The following is a 14,776-nucleotide window of genomic DNA, read 5'->3' as shown; positions in this document are numbered from 1 at the left end:
CTGAGTTAAAATAGAATGTTGTTGAAAATCTAATGTCATTTCTGAGTACAAAAGTGTAATATGATATAATCTTACCATTTTCTCTATATAAAGAAAATTCTATTTCTGAGACAATCACTTGTCAGCATTAGCCACTGGCATGGTAAACTCAGGGAACTGATAACCAAGAGTACCACTTATAAATATTTTTCAAATCTGTGAAACCCTGGTGTTTTGATTCCCCCGTCTCTTTCCTCTAACTCCAGAAACATTTATAGAAAGCATTTATTTCCTATGTAATACCACAACATCTACGTCTTCTTTTTTAGAGAGCATTTTCTAAATTATTTGCAAAATACTAGTATTTAAAGGAAGAAAAGAAAGGTGGAAATTATTCACTGGAGAATGCCAGTTTATTAAAATCAAATCTCCACTACATTCTTTGCCCCAGAGAAAAACACATGATTTTAAGATGCCTGTTAAAGTTGAATATCCTGAACCAAAAGACATCTGAAAATCAGTAAAATTGATGTTAATCATGAGCAAGGTCCCTAAATAGAAACTTTTTAGCTTCTCCCCCAGTGTAAGATGAAGGCTAATGGAAGTACATATGCAAGGATAGAGTGATAGGAAATAGCCTTTTGTATGCTCTCAAGTGTTCTGTGGTGTATATATTTATGATGTTTGGTGGATTGGCTATATTAACATAGGAATCCTGAGAAATAATTTTTGAAAATTTTTAATAGAAATTTTTGATGTCTGGTATTTATTCTTTTTTGTTTTTTTAAAGATTTTATTTTTCCTTTTTCTCCCCAAAGCCCCCTGGTACATAGTTGTATATATTTTTTTTAGTTGTGGGTCCTTCTAGTTGTGGCATGTGGGACACTGCCTCAGCATGGCTTGATGAACCGTCCCATGTCCGTGCCCAGCATCTGAACCCGTGAAACCCTGGGCCACCAAAGCTGAGCGCATGAACTTAACCGCTTGGCCATGGAGCCAGCGCACTATTATTTATTCTTTTTTTTTTTTTTGAGGAAGATTAGCCCTGAGCTAACTGCTGCCAATCCTTCTCTTTTCGCTGAGGAAGATTGGCCCTGAGCTAACATCCATGCCCATCTTCTTCTACTTTATATGTGGGACGCCTACCACAGCATGGCATGCTAAGTGGTGTCGTGTCCACACCCGGGATCTGAAACGGCGAACCCTGGGCCACCGAAGCGGAACGTGGGCACTTAACCGCTGTGCCACTGGCCAGCCCCCACTATTATTTATTCTTGAGGTGTAAATGAACCTTCTCTTTTTCTTCTTCCTATCTAAATCCTACCTATTTTTTAAGGCATAGATCTGGCCAACATCACAGTGATGATAGCATTTATTGTTAGGATCACAGATTCTGAACTTAATCACATTAAGTTCCCCATATCATATCTTGTCTCTAGTGAGCTCTAGCTTTCTGATGGTAAGAACCATGCCTGCCTGGTTTTATGACCCCCTGAGTCAATTCTTCAGTAAATCTCAAAAGTTGAGATTAAAAAAAAGGCGTGTATACAAATGTTAATATTTTGGGTAAGCAGACATTAATTGTAGTAAATAATGACAAAGATTATGACTCTTCTTAAAGAATGAAGTTGCAGTTTGTTGAGGTTTTAATAAATTCCATGTGGATGAACTATTTTTAGTAGGAGCATTTTGAAAATATGCATTTATTTTTATTGCTTTGTCATAATTCCTCTCTCCTGCAGGTCTTTGGATATAGGAAATCAAATGAATGCTTCTGAGGAGACAAAAGTTACAAATGTTGGGTCGCAGGTAAGAAGATACTTAGATTATTTTAATTTTTGTAATTAAAGTCAAGTGCTTGACAGTGTGCTTCATTTGGTTGACTTTTGATCTTTAAGCAGTAAAATCACAATTTTTTCATGTCATTCAGGTGGTTGACTTTTTTCTGTTTCAGCAGATTGACAAAGTCTTTAACAACATTGGAGCAGACCTTTTCACTGGTGGTGAATCAGAAAATAAAGACGATGGGTTACAGAATAAACATAAAAGAGTAAGTTCTTTACTGTTCTTTTAGTACTCTCATTTATGTTATAGGACTTCCTGTAAACCATAGATTTTTGTTGGGAAATACTGCTCAGCATCTTAACAAGAAAAATTCTTTAATTATCTTTATGAAATTTAAAAGTTATCAGTGGAACATGATCTGACCCATGTTGGGAATAAACCAGCTTAAGATTTCTAGCTTCCTTTATTACTCACCTTCCCCCTTGGTAACATTTCTAGATTGCCTGAGTCCTTTTGTTCTTTCTGCTGCACTTTACCAGTCACACCCCTTGATAAATTCCACTCTCTCTCTTCTCTGCTTCTTAGTTTGAATAACAAACTATAAAATGATATTTCCCATTGAAATATTGGTTAACATCCAATACAAAAGATATGTCAATTTTGTGTTTCTGTTGAGGGCAGTTTTCTTCTATTCATTCAACAGATATGAGTACCTGTATGTGTTAAACCAGGGACCTACTAGACATTGTGATTTACAAAGTTAGAATATACTGTGAGCTTAAAAGTTAGCAAGGTTGATAAAAGAAAGAGACAAACATGAATTTGATGCAGACATTAGCAGTAAAAGAAATTGTTCACTTCTTCCTTAGCTTTTAGGTGAGTTCCTAAAATATTTTTGGAGTGAGGTAGTTTAGAATCGAAGAAGAATTTCCCAATTTTAGAAAATGAAATCACCTAATCATATTCTCATTGTCTGGAAAAAGATGATTCTAATGAATGGTTTTAAAATAATTGTTTTCATACTAGAAATATTTTAGCACACATCTTGTGAGTTTCTATCTAAAGTTAAATCTTATAATAATTCAAAATATAACTTACCTGTGGCAGTCAGCAATACAGGAGTAGTTTGCAAACTACTTGGTATCGTAAAACATACCAAGACATACTTTACAGGGAAAAAAAGAAGTCTTTTGCTTTACAAATGGACTTACGAAGTTGCTATTTGATTTTTCATATTATTTTGTTTTAAGGCATCACTTACACTTGAAGAAAAACAAAAATTAGCAAAAGAACAGGAGCAGGCACAGAAGTTGAAAAGCCAACAGCCTCTTAAACCCCAAGTGCACACACCTGTTGCACCAGTCAAACAGGTCAGAGTTCATTTCTTTTTGCATAATTTCAAGCATACTACTTCTAAGGAGTAAGGTAGTATGGAACTTAGTCTGCTTACTACTGTTTGTATTAAAAGGTATTTCAGAGAATACTGTAATATGCAGCGTCTAAGAAGTATGGGCATAAAGATTTTTCCAACAAATTCTAAAATCCTGCTTAAAGTATAATGTTTCATGACAGTGCTTGTTATCAATGAAGAGGAAACTAGATGAACAAGAGGGTTTCTTAAAATTATTATGTCTTAGGGCTGGCCCAGTGTCGTAGTGGTTAAGTCTGCACACTCCACTTCAGCAGTCCAGGGTTCATGGGTTCAAAACCTGGGTGCAGACCTACACACCACTCATCAAGTCATGCTTAACTGTGTCCCACACACAAAATAGATGAAGATTTGCACAGATGTTAGCTCAGAGACAGTCTTCCTCAAGCAAAAAGAGGAAGATTGGCGACAGTGTTAGCTCAGATCTAATCTTCCTCACACACACACACAAAAAGGTACTAATTCAACTATATTCATTTTGAAATGCTCAGGAAGATTATATTCATGCATTTACATATTTTTGAGCAAAAAGTTATTTTCACTTTTTGGCTTTCCAATTAAGGAGAGATTTGTAACTTGACTGAGGGATATTTACCTATATGTCCTGACCAATGTTTATTTCCTGCTGTGGTCCAGGCACTGTTCTGCATGCTGGTGCTGTAGCAGTGATTACGGTCCTTACTCTTACTGGTTTCAGAAAAAACTATCTTAAAAAGTTTCTTTAAATTATTTTTTTGTTACCTCTTAATTACTAAAATTCTTCCTCTGAGAAACATCTTTGTGGGCCAAGAGGCAAAAGCAAGAATATTCTGTAGATACTTATATAAGAATAGAAAAAAAATTTTTCACAAAATTTTGATGAGATTCAAAATATAAAAATCATAGAGTATCCTTTTTTGTAATACAGATTATCTACTAATGAGAAGAATGCAATTCTGTTTTTTAGGGGGATGGGGGAGACAACATTTTATTTTTTTTTTCCTTCTTCTTCTCCTCCCCAAAACCCCCCAGTACATAGTTGTATATTCTAGCTGTAGGTCCTTCTGGTTGTGCTATGTGGGATGCCACCTCAGCATGGCCTGATGAGTGGTGCATGTCTGCGCCCAGGATCTGAACCGGCAATACCCTGGGCCACTGAAGCGGAGCGTGTGAACTTAACCACTGGGCCATGGGGCCTGCCCGACAACATTTTATTTCATTGGAATTTAAAGTTAGTGTTTGCTATCATCAAATTGATTATACATGTTCATCTGTAAAAACCATACAAAAATATGTGGCAGGCTGGATTGGCGTATGGGCTATGGTTTGCTGACTTGGTGTAGACTGTTGAGCTTAATTTTAACTTGACCTTTATAGTATAATCTATCAAGTATTTACTAATTATAAAGTAATTTGGAATTTTTGGAGGTAAAGTAATTCTCTCATATTTTTCAGACTAAGGACTTGACGGACACGTTGATGGATAATATGTCGTCTTTGACCAGCCTTTCTGTTAGTACCCCTAAGGTTTCTGCTTTAAGTACCTTCACTTCTGTTCCATCCATGGACCTTGACATGATGTTTTCTACACCAGTTGATAATACAAAGAGAAATATGACAAACGGCCTAAATGCTAACATGGGCTTTCAGACTTCAGGATTCAACATGCCAGTTAATACAAACCAAAACTTCTTCAGTAGTCCAGGCACATCTGGAGTGACCAAGATGACACTGGGAACACCTTCCGCTTTGCCAAACTTCAGTGCTGTGAGCGTTCCTCCTGCTGGTGCGAAGCAGACTCAGCAAAGACCCACAGATATGTCTGCTCTTAATAATCTCTTTGGCCCTCAGAAACCCAAAGTTAGCATGAACCAGTTATCACAACAGAAACCAAATCAGTGGCTTAATCAGTTTGTACCTCCTCAGGGGTCTCCAGGTATGGGCAGTTCAGTAATGGGAACACAGATGAACATGATAGGACAATCTGCCTTTGGTATGCAGGCTAATCCGTTCTTTAACCCACAGAACTTTGCACAGCCACCAACTACTATGGCCAATAGCAGTTCAGCTAGCAATGATTTAAAAGATCTTTTTGGGTGAGGTGTCTTGCTCCTATTTTTGAAGGATTACTTCAGTTTTAATCATGGGTGAGCTGATTTACATCTTTATATAGTTGGCTTGGAGGAACTACTTCTATGGGAGACTGAATGGTTCTTTGACAGAAAACACCTGTTTCCATGCCAGCATAGTAGTTGTACAGACTCCTAACAGTTGAGTTTTTTAAAGCATTGAGGATTTTTTTCCTCTTCCAAACTCCTCTTCAGGTTTTTAAAAGACCCAACCTTTACCAATCTCAAAGAGAAACAAGACACCTGAGTATCTTGAATAGCAGAATTTTTTAATCAAATGTTTATTTTGGCTTGTATATCTTGGTGTTATTTAAAAAATTGAGTTGATGGTAATTGCAAGTTTCATCTGTTAAATACTACATGGTACAAAATCTGCCTTCTCAAGTCATTAGTCTTCATTTTGATATGTGAAAAATCTTGATGCTGTATTGATTTGTTTGCATTTAGTATGACGGAGAAAATGATAATGAAAAGGATCAGATCACTTGCTTTTTTCAATCTTACTCGCTTCTCAGATGAACTAATATTTAGTACAAAAGACTGAGCAAATACTGCAAAATTTAACTTAATGTTGATTTCATTGGTTGAAGTAAAGGCATTATTAACCATCTTAAATGCAAACTAATCATTATAAATTATGTTGTAGCATGGTCTGCCTCAAATAGTAATGTATTTTTCTGCATTTACTTGGATATGTTTAGAATCATTTTTTTCCTACTGTATCACAGACCGAAGAGGTATGTACTGATTTGTATGGGTATTCAACAAAGCCCTCTGATGTGATTTCCCTGACTACTGCCTTCATATTTCGTTTTGAATTAAAACTTCTGAGGGTACAACATATATGAATTGCATTTTCAAAAGGAAATTTGTAAGAATCAAACTATATTTAATGAGTAATCTTTTGAGATTCCTGTTGTATTGTTTTAAATGTAATAAACTTTACTTCTCTAAAAATGAGCAGTTGTATCTTCTGGCTACCAACAGATTAATTTTCTGCTTACCATGATAAAGTCTGACCTCATCGATTACTGCGACTGAAATTTAATTCTTGGAATTTCAGGAACCTTTTGTTCGAACATTTTCATTTTCATAATTAGCCATCTTTAGGACGGAAAAAATAAATTATTTTAACAAGAAACGTGCTTTATTTTTCAAAGCCTTTCTCATATTTTTCTTTGATTTGCTGATTATTCAACCATGGAGCCTTATGCTATAAATGTCATTTGTATTTTGTTAAATTATATTCTATCATTATGTAATAATTTTTAAATGATCTCTCAGAGAATTATATATGTATTATAGTTGCTGCCATAGAGTTTGTGGTTTTTAATTATCTGAAACCAGCAATCATTTAAAGTAAATCTTATGAAGTTTAGTGTGTTGATACTAAGTTTATTCATTGAAATAGATATGTATACATACACTAAATATATACATTGAATATACAGTACTTGATTATAAAATGTAATTTGATAATATTGCTGGCAGCATTCAGTAAGAGGGTACTTTAAAAAATAAAAAGTCGGCTTTACATCTGGTTTCTATATGATCTGTACTTTGTTACAAGGTTTTAGAAAAGGACTTATAGGAATGCTGAAGAAATTTATCTGAGAAATGAAAAGCACTAGGAAGAGCAAATATTTTTGTCAAATACATTCACACCTTGACCAGATTATCTGTCTTGTTTGTAACACAATATTAATATTTCTCTTGAGAAAAGTTTACGTATGGAATAAAACTGGTTAATGTTGAAGAATTTTTCTTTGTAACAATTCAGTAGTCCCTCTTTATTAGGAAATTCTTTTTTGTTTTGTAAAATAACTTGATGTCAGTGTTGAACTCCTAATTAGAAGGAAAGCTTAATAACAACATACGATTCGAACTACCAAATATAAAAGTAGATTATTTGAAAAAATATACTATATAATGCTTAGGTAATTTTCACATCTTGAAATTTGCTCATTCATTGAGATAATGGTGCTACATTTTTGGAAATTTTTCCTACGCTTTTTTTCTACTTTCTTGAAGATATTTTATTTAAATCTTTTCCATCAATTGGACTGTTACCATTGCCTTTTTCTGTTGAGAAATTTCCTCTGAAAAATAGTTCTATTTTTAGCCTTGTACTTCACCTTGAACAAAACTTTCAAAGTACTAGATCACGTTAAAATTATTTCAGATATTAACATCATTTAAGTCTCTTGTGCTTAGAGTGGAAAATTGGTAGCACCTGTAGACAAAAATTTCAGAAAGATTCCCTTTTATTTCAATTGGTTCTTTATTCTCCTAATGCTAAAGTGTGTGATATATGTAGAGGATGTATAAAAGGAAATGAAAATAGACCATGTACTTGACTGGGTTTTGTTTGTTTTTGTTTTTATTTTGGAATGCTTATAATCCTTCTTTTCACCTGAATAAGTTAAGAAAGTAGGTTTTTGTTAATATTTTTTTTAAGCTGTAAAATACCTCACAATTGCTTTTACATATTAAAGGAAAGAGTATATGTGGAAGTACCTGATAGCAAGCACAGAGTATGCACCAAATAAATTTTAGCTTTGATAAAACTTTCCATATTAAGTTGTGATTTCATGCTTTGTGATTTATTGGTCTTGAAATAATTTTAGAACAAAATGAATCTGTAAGAATTCAAACTATATAGGATATTAAGAGATTATTTACATCAGTGGCTTTCAAGCTGTAATTGTGACAGTAAGAAATATATCTTATGCTGCAAACCGGTATATAAAATATATACCAGAAACAAAAGTTTTAGAAATTGTCTTTAATACATGTTGTATATTCTCGTATTTTTTTTAGTCTATCCTATTTATTGGGGGAAAAAAAGGGCTGGTTACAATTGCTAAAAGGATTTCATCATGTAGTTTGAATAAAACTGAAATAATTCAGCCTTGTCTTTCTCCAGGCCGATGTAGAAAGAGGGCCAGAGACTTACATGCTAACCCAAGGAAGTCAGAGCCAGGAATAGAAGCTAGATTTTTTCCTAATCTGCAATCCAATGCTCTGTTTACTGTGTTGCATCCTTTATATCTTTTATTGTATGAATTCTTCTAGATTTGCTTTTGTTGAGACTTTTATACAGCAAGTATGTGTTCAGTATTAATTGGATAACATAAATATATTAGAAAAATTGCCACTGAAGAGGGAGAGGGAGATGACAGAACAGAAATGTTTATAGTCAGAATCAGCCTCTGGGCTGCTTCTCTGAATTGTGAGTTAGGAGGGCTGGGGGAGCCAGGTTGGCAGTGTTTGCAGTATCCAGACTGTAGCAGAAAAAGCATGTAACCTCGGAGAGTGGGGGTGCACTGGGAAAAGCCGTTTCACCAAAATCAAGCTTGTTGGAGGTTAGAAACTATTTCTGTCCAAAGCAGCCGGATTGCTCCAGCCACTACCTGGGCTGCAAGCCACATATGTAATTTAAAATTTTCTAGTAACCACATTAAAAAATAAAAATAGTTGAAATTAGTTTTAATATATTTTATTTAACTGAATGAATAGAGCCAAAATGTTTCAACATAGAATTGGTATAAAATTTAACGAGATATTTTACATTCTTTTTTTTATACCTAGTCTTAGAGATCCAGTCTGTATTTACACTTAGCACATGTCAATTCAGGTTATTCACATTTCAGGTACTCAGTAGCAATGTGTGGCTAGTAACTATTAGATAGTGTACTGAACTATGGCAATTATCAAGTTACTGTCTTCCAGCTCCAAATCCATCTTCTCTGCCCTGCTTTGTAATACTGGAGCTATGAGATAAACTTGCCTCTTTCACCAGCTTGGCAGAATGTTAGGCTTCATCGATAGAGGGCCCTTGACGTGGCATTGCAAAGCAATAGCAAGAACACATTTCACTTCTGGGTTCTAGTTCTCCATCTTTATTCACCATAGGAGCCCAGCAACCCCAGCAGAGGAGCTCCAGCTGTGCCTTAGGTCACTGTCCCAACTTGGGTGCTGCCACTTTGGAGCAGCTCAGCCATTCCCTCAGGCAACTGTCTCCCACCCTGTGGACTGTGCCTTCTGACAAGTTTCTTCACCACTGGCAGGCTGCACGTTCCTGTGGAAACCATGCCCTCTCCAGAGAAATCTCAGCCTGGGGGGTGGGGGAAGGAGAGAGGCTCTCCTAGTCTTTAGTTCCTTAATTTTTTTTCACTTTCTCTTAGCCTAGAGGTAGTAGCTGCTTGGTTTTTCTTTTTGCAACTGCTACTTCTATACTCCTTCGAGCCCTCTTTTATTCCTTTAAATAGTTAACCACCTTTTAGTAGTTAACAATTATTGTATTAAAATTTCCGTGTTCAAATATCTGGTCCCCTGACCTCACCCTCAGTGATACACTCCTGAATCTACTAAGCCTTTTTAAAATGGGGCCAAATGATGTATCTTGATGCTGCTAACAAAAGCCATATGGAATTATATTTATCTAGCCTATAATAAAAACTTTCCTTTCTTAAAAGTTCTTTTGAAATGTGCCTGTAGTGGAAATTTGGTTTAGCTACTTTATACTTATTTGATGCAGTTCCAACTTTTACCCTTTTTTTCTTTCTACTTTTTGGGTATGTTTTTGCTTTGTGTGGTGGCCTAGGTTAGTAGGGAAGCCAGTGTTTGACTTTCTTATAAAAAAGTAAATGAAATCGAGACTTTAATGTCTAGAATTTGAACGTAGGAATCAACATTCATGCAGGTCTCTTCCAAGTCTGTGTGCTTAAGCCTGCCAGTGTTTCTAAACACATGATCAGATGAAAGTCAAATATGGGGCGTTTGCACAGGCACACTGAAAGCATACAGGGTGCAAAGACTTTGGATCCAGATAAAGTTGGGAGTTTTTTGTATGTTTTAAAAAATTTTTGGCTAAAATTATAGCATTCATGCTCTATAGAGGTGGGGCAGGATTTTTTACACAGTTGTTCATGTGTTGGAACAGATTCAAAATTGTTTTTAAGAAAATCCTGTCTTAAGAGTGGGTACTCGTAAGATCACTTTTGTGGGGAGATGGAAAGACCTTTAACCGAGGCGGTATCCTCATTAGACTGCTTCAGTTTCAGAAGGGGGTGCCGTCTCTCTCCCCGCCTCCAGTGATTGTATGGACCTGCCCTTAATCAGCAATAATACCTGTACCCCAGATACTTGTCAGAGAACAACCCTTAGCTCTCTATTGCCCAACATTCAAAGTCTAACTTTTGAGAAATGTTTATAGAGGCCAAAAATTGAGTAATCCATCCATTTCCCTAGGAATTCTGAATGAAATTAGCCCACTGTGGAGACCTTTGTGCCTGGGTTGCCTTGTTTTGGCCACACATCAAGTTCCTTCCCACACTTAGCTTTGGATGTATTGTGAAGCTTATATTCATGATGGGGATGATGCTGGGTCACTCTAACTTGTGGTCGCTTCTTTGAGGACCCCCCAGGAGAAATTTCAGTTTTCAGTTCAGGAGTAAAGGTGCTTCTAAGCAACTGGTTTGCTCTTATCTTTTAAAGTCTCTGAATAAAGTAACAAATCACATATTACAGCTAAGAGGTTCAGCCAAATTTCAGTTTCGCCTGTAGCAAATGTTTAGGACGTTAATAGTGTGCATTGTTCAGTACTTGCCTTCTGGCTATGTCTGATTTCTTAAATTCTTATTTCTCCTTGGCTCTGATTTCCTTTTGTTCCCCCACTCCCCCATATTTTTTAAAGTTTTGTGTCATGTTCTTAGAAAGTCTTATTTTGGAATAAGGTAGAGTATAAGTATATGGAGTGAATGAGTTTAAATCTAGTCTCTCACTAACTGACCAGAGTAAGTTTTCCGAAGTATAAAATGAGGATCACGCCTTAAGACTTATTAGGATTAAATGAAGTAAAAGTGTGTGAAGCACCTGGCAAGGCTCCTGGCACATGGTAAGTGCTCAATAGGGGGATGCCCAACCTGGACTAGGGGAGTGGGGAAGGCATCTTCAGAGGAGATGGGGCATAAGCTCAGCCTCATGTGGAGCCTTTTTAACATTGTTTTCAATGCTATCAAATGATTACTTAGGAATCACATTTTCCCAAGTTAAGCTGGACACACTGGGAAGGGGAATTAGAGCAGGTAACTTCCAAGGTTTTCTTTTGAATTCTGAGATTATATGAAAACTGCTCGAATTAAGGAAAGTCTGGTCAAGTGACTTTTGATTACCACGAAAAATGGAATTAATGGTGGCTGTTTAAAACCTTTCCTGTTAGACTAAACCGGGGGACAGCGAAACGAGGAGCAAAATTAAGTGAGCTCTGATGTTTTTAAGCTAATTTATGCTTTATTTCAGGAATTTAGGAATCCACACTTATGGACTTAATAAAGGTATACTGAATAGATAGATAAATCTATTCCTTTAAAACTGGCTGATTTCTGGGGGAAAAAAGTCTGGGGTAAATGTGTTTAATCTATAAACTACCAGAAGATGTCACTGTCTCCCAAGTAATGGTCCATCACATTAGCCCTTTTGCAGGTATGTTTTTTGAACACTGACAGGCTGTCACAAATGATAAGAATTCTTGGCTTCTAGTGTTGAGTTTCTGAGAAGGATAGGACCTCACAAAAAGTACTTTTCCAAGGTGTGTAGGTTTGTTCCATCTTGATTCTTGATGCCCTAAATGTGAACCCTGTTCACTGCTCCATATATGGAAATTGTCTGGATGCTCCAGGTTACATTTGCACTTTCAAGAAAAATGAAGGGGATGAAAAATTCTCCAAAATATCCTCTCAGATCTTGACTCCCTCCCACATTTTCAGGCTGCATTATTATGATGCGACCACGTTTACTAAATTATCAGATTTTCTAAGATATTTTGGCCTTGGACACATCTTAAGATATACTTATCTTTTTTTCAAGTCACCATTCATGGTATGTAAAGCAAAATTGGAAAGTGTTTCCACACTGTAATATTACTGGATGAAATGAACCAGTATTTCTCCAATTACTCACAAATAGGGACTTCAGACTAAGTCTGATCCGATATATACTCATAATCTTCAGGCAGTAAAACATGTTAAAAAAAATTCTCTCATCTTTGCAGCCAGGAAACAGACTCAAAAATTTATAATCGAGTTTCTTATGTTGGGGATGTGGGAATGGGATTCTCCAAGGTGAAATGATAATTCGTTAAAGGCAGCCAGTGACAGCCAGAGGATAAGTGCATGGGTATGATTTCTAGTCCAGCTCTGCCCAACACCTCAAAAGAACTAAGTATGTCATTGGTCTTCTCCATGCCATTGGCTTCAACAGTCAAGTGGAGTAGTCTGCCCAACCTAGTTCTCTAGGTAGTTATAACCTCAAAGGAGCAGTGAAGAATGAACTTAAAAGTACTTCATAAATATAAGGAATTCATGTTCTAACTAAATTCTATGAAAAATGCAGAATACTTAGATATTATTCCATGTTGTGTAAAAGCATCCTACATTTCTGTATTTTGATTGACTTTCTTTTAAATTTTCATTAATTGGGAAAAAATTAATGACACAATATTTAGGCAGTTACTGAAAATAGAACTTGGTGTGTTTCTAGGTTGTCCATGTATGCAACCTTATGTTTGCAAAGTTTTATAGAGACGTATTCTATTTATTTAATAATGGTATAAAACTGTATTCCTATAATTTAGGAACATAAAGCCAAATTAATAGAATTCCAGTACCCAATTCATAGTGAGCTGAAATACAATGGGACTAACAATGCTTTATTGTGGACAGGAGGTAATGTGGTATAATAAAGTGAGCATTTGTAATCAGATGGGTTTAAATCCTGGCTCCACCAAAAACGAGGTAACTTTGGACAAGTTCTTGAGTTTGAGCCTCAGTTTCCTCGTTTGTAAAATGGAGATAATATCTACTCAGTCATTCTACTTTGTCATATCTAATTTTTCATTCTACTTTGTGATAATGAAATGAGATCAGAAACTCAAGTCAGAAAAACAGATACGGAAGCAATTACTATATGTCCCCTATGAATGGGACAAATGTTCCCATTAGTCTCCCCTTAGAAGGAGTGTCTTGTCAGACTTGAGTGAATGGTGGCAATCTTAATCAAGGGGCAAGTACATCAGTGTTTTACGTTAATTTTGTCTTCATTTTACTATTGGTTTGTCCTACTTTTTCGTGGAACTTCAGTGAAAGCAAGTAGATTAGTGTGTAATCTTAAAAATCAGTATCCTGTTTTATTTATTTCTGAAATTTCCGCAGTAGCTAGCAAAAACTTACCTGTAGTTAAGTGCTCAATGACATTTTTAAGGGCACAAGGATTCTAAGTACATCTTTCCTGAGTTTTGTTAAAGGCAGTCTTTAATAGCCACAGTAGGATTATCGGATCACAAGCTACTGGGTACCATGGTGATATAAGCTCAGGAAATGGGCTTAGGGACGTAGTCCCAGATCTCCATATTTTACTGGCCAGATTACCTTGGGCAAAAATGAGTCTTGATATCTGCTTATTTGTTCCACAGAGTTCTTGTGAGAATCAAATGAGATGTTTGAAGGTGCTCTGTAAACGTTTGATTATTAATAAAAGAATGAGTGTCAAACATAGGAGAAATACAATGAAAAATCAAGTTTTATATACATTCTGATTAGTGATGATGATAGTTATTAATGATATACAAATTTTAAAGGATGAGAAGAATCCTGGGTAAAATAGCAATTTTTATTTTGGTCTCAATATGTTATGGGAGTTGGGTGGGAGGAGTATGGATTTAAGGTGGAGAAAGGGGTTGGCTGGAAGAGGTGCCACAGAATTCAGGAGAGAAGGAACCATAAGATGATTAGTTCTCTTTGTTACGTTTGTTTCCTTGTGAAGTTTCTTATCCAAAAAGATTAATAACTTGGTCATTAACTCTGAGCCTTGTTAAAACTCTCCACCTAACACTTTGATTGGATTTGATGAAATAATTTTCTGGAATAAATATTATCTTCAGGTTGTTTGGGATGTTTTATTTTTTGTTTTTTGTCTAGATAGCAGATTGGAATGACTTGGCACAGGACAGCCTATGAGCTCCACTTTCTTCACTGTTGGAGACTGGAATGCTATCTATCATTGAACTGGCCAGGCTGGCCCACGTGATGGTAAATAGAGGCAGTCTTGGCATTACAGGATTTGGGTTTTAAATCAGTGCAAAAGTTAAGATTCTTTATCTGTGAGGAGCAGAAACTATCTTAGCTAGAATAAACTAAAAGAGGGCAATTTGTTATAAGGATGTGGGTACTGCATGAAACCCAAAGGTGGAAGGACAGCTGGGTCTAGACAAGACAGGAACTGGCAGGCCATCAGAAACACAGACACCATCATGTTTCATTCCTCTCGCATTTTGACAGACAAGTATTCTCTGCATCTCCAGTCAATAACGTGAATGTAGCCACGCCACAGTTATAGTTCCAGGGTCCTGAAAAATTAACTAGCTGCCTTTCAATTTCAAAGTTAAATTACCAGGAGAATCTGGCATCTGACTGGC

General features: G+C 36.0%; 1 protein-coding gene across 4 annotated transcripts in view; it reads left to right on the top strand.

The window, feature by feature from the left end:
• The window catches only part of SCYL2 (SCY1 like pseudokinase 2), a 67,444-nt gene extending 59,333 nt beyond the window's left edge, over positions 1-8,111 (top strand). Inside the window, exons 15-18 of one of the 4 annotated variants that reach the window (XM_046646322.1) lie at positions 1,722-1,788; positions 1,937-2,029; positions 3,015-3,134; positions 4,628-8,111. In XM_046646322.1, coding sequence (XP_046502278.1) covers positions 1,722-1,788; positions 1,937-2,029; positions 3,015-3,134; positions 4,628-5,272 — 925 coding nt within the window. In that variant the 3' untranslated portion in view covers positions 5,273-8,111. Of the gene's footprint in view, positions 1-1,721; positions 1,789-1,933; positions 2,030-3,014; positions 3,135-4,627 lie in introns of all 4 variants that reach the window. The other 3 variants (XM_046646321.1, XM_046646324.1, XM_046646323.1) reach the window with 3 other exon arrangements.
• Positions 8,112-14,776: the final 6,665 nt, after the last annotated feature.

This window comes from Equus quagga, chromosome 19, assembly GCF_021613505.1.
Source record: "Equus quagga isolate Etosha38 chromosome 19, UCLA_HA_Equagga_1.0, whole genome shotgun sequence".
NCBI lineage: Eukaryota > Metazoa > Chordata > Mammalia > Perissodactyla > Equidae > Equus > Equus quagga.
The sequence above is the reverse complement of the archived record's forward strand: the minus strand, read 5'-3'. Positions and strand labels throughout refer to the sequence as shown.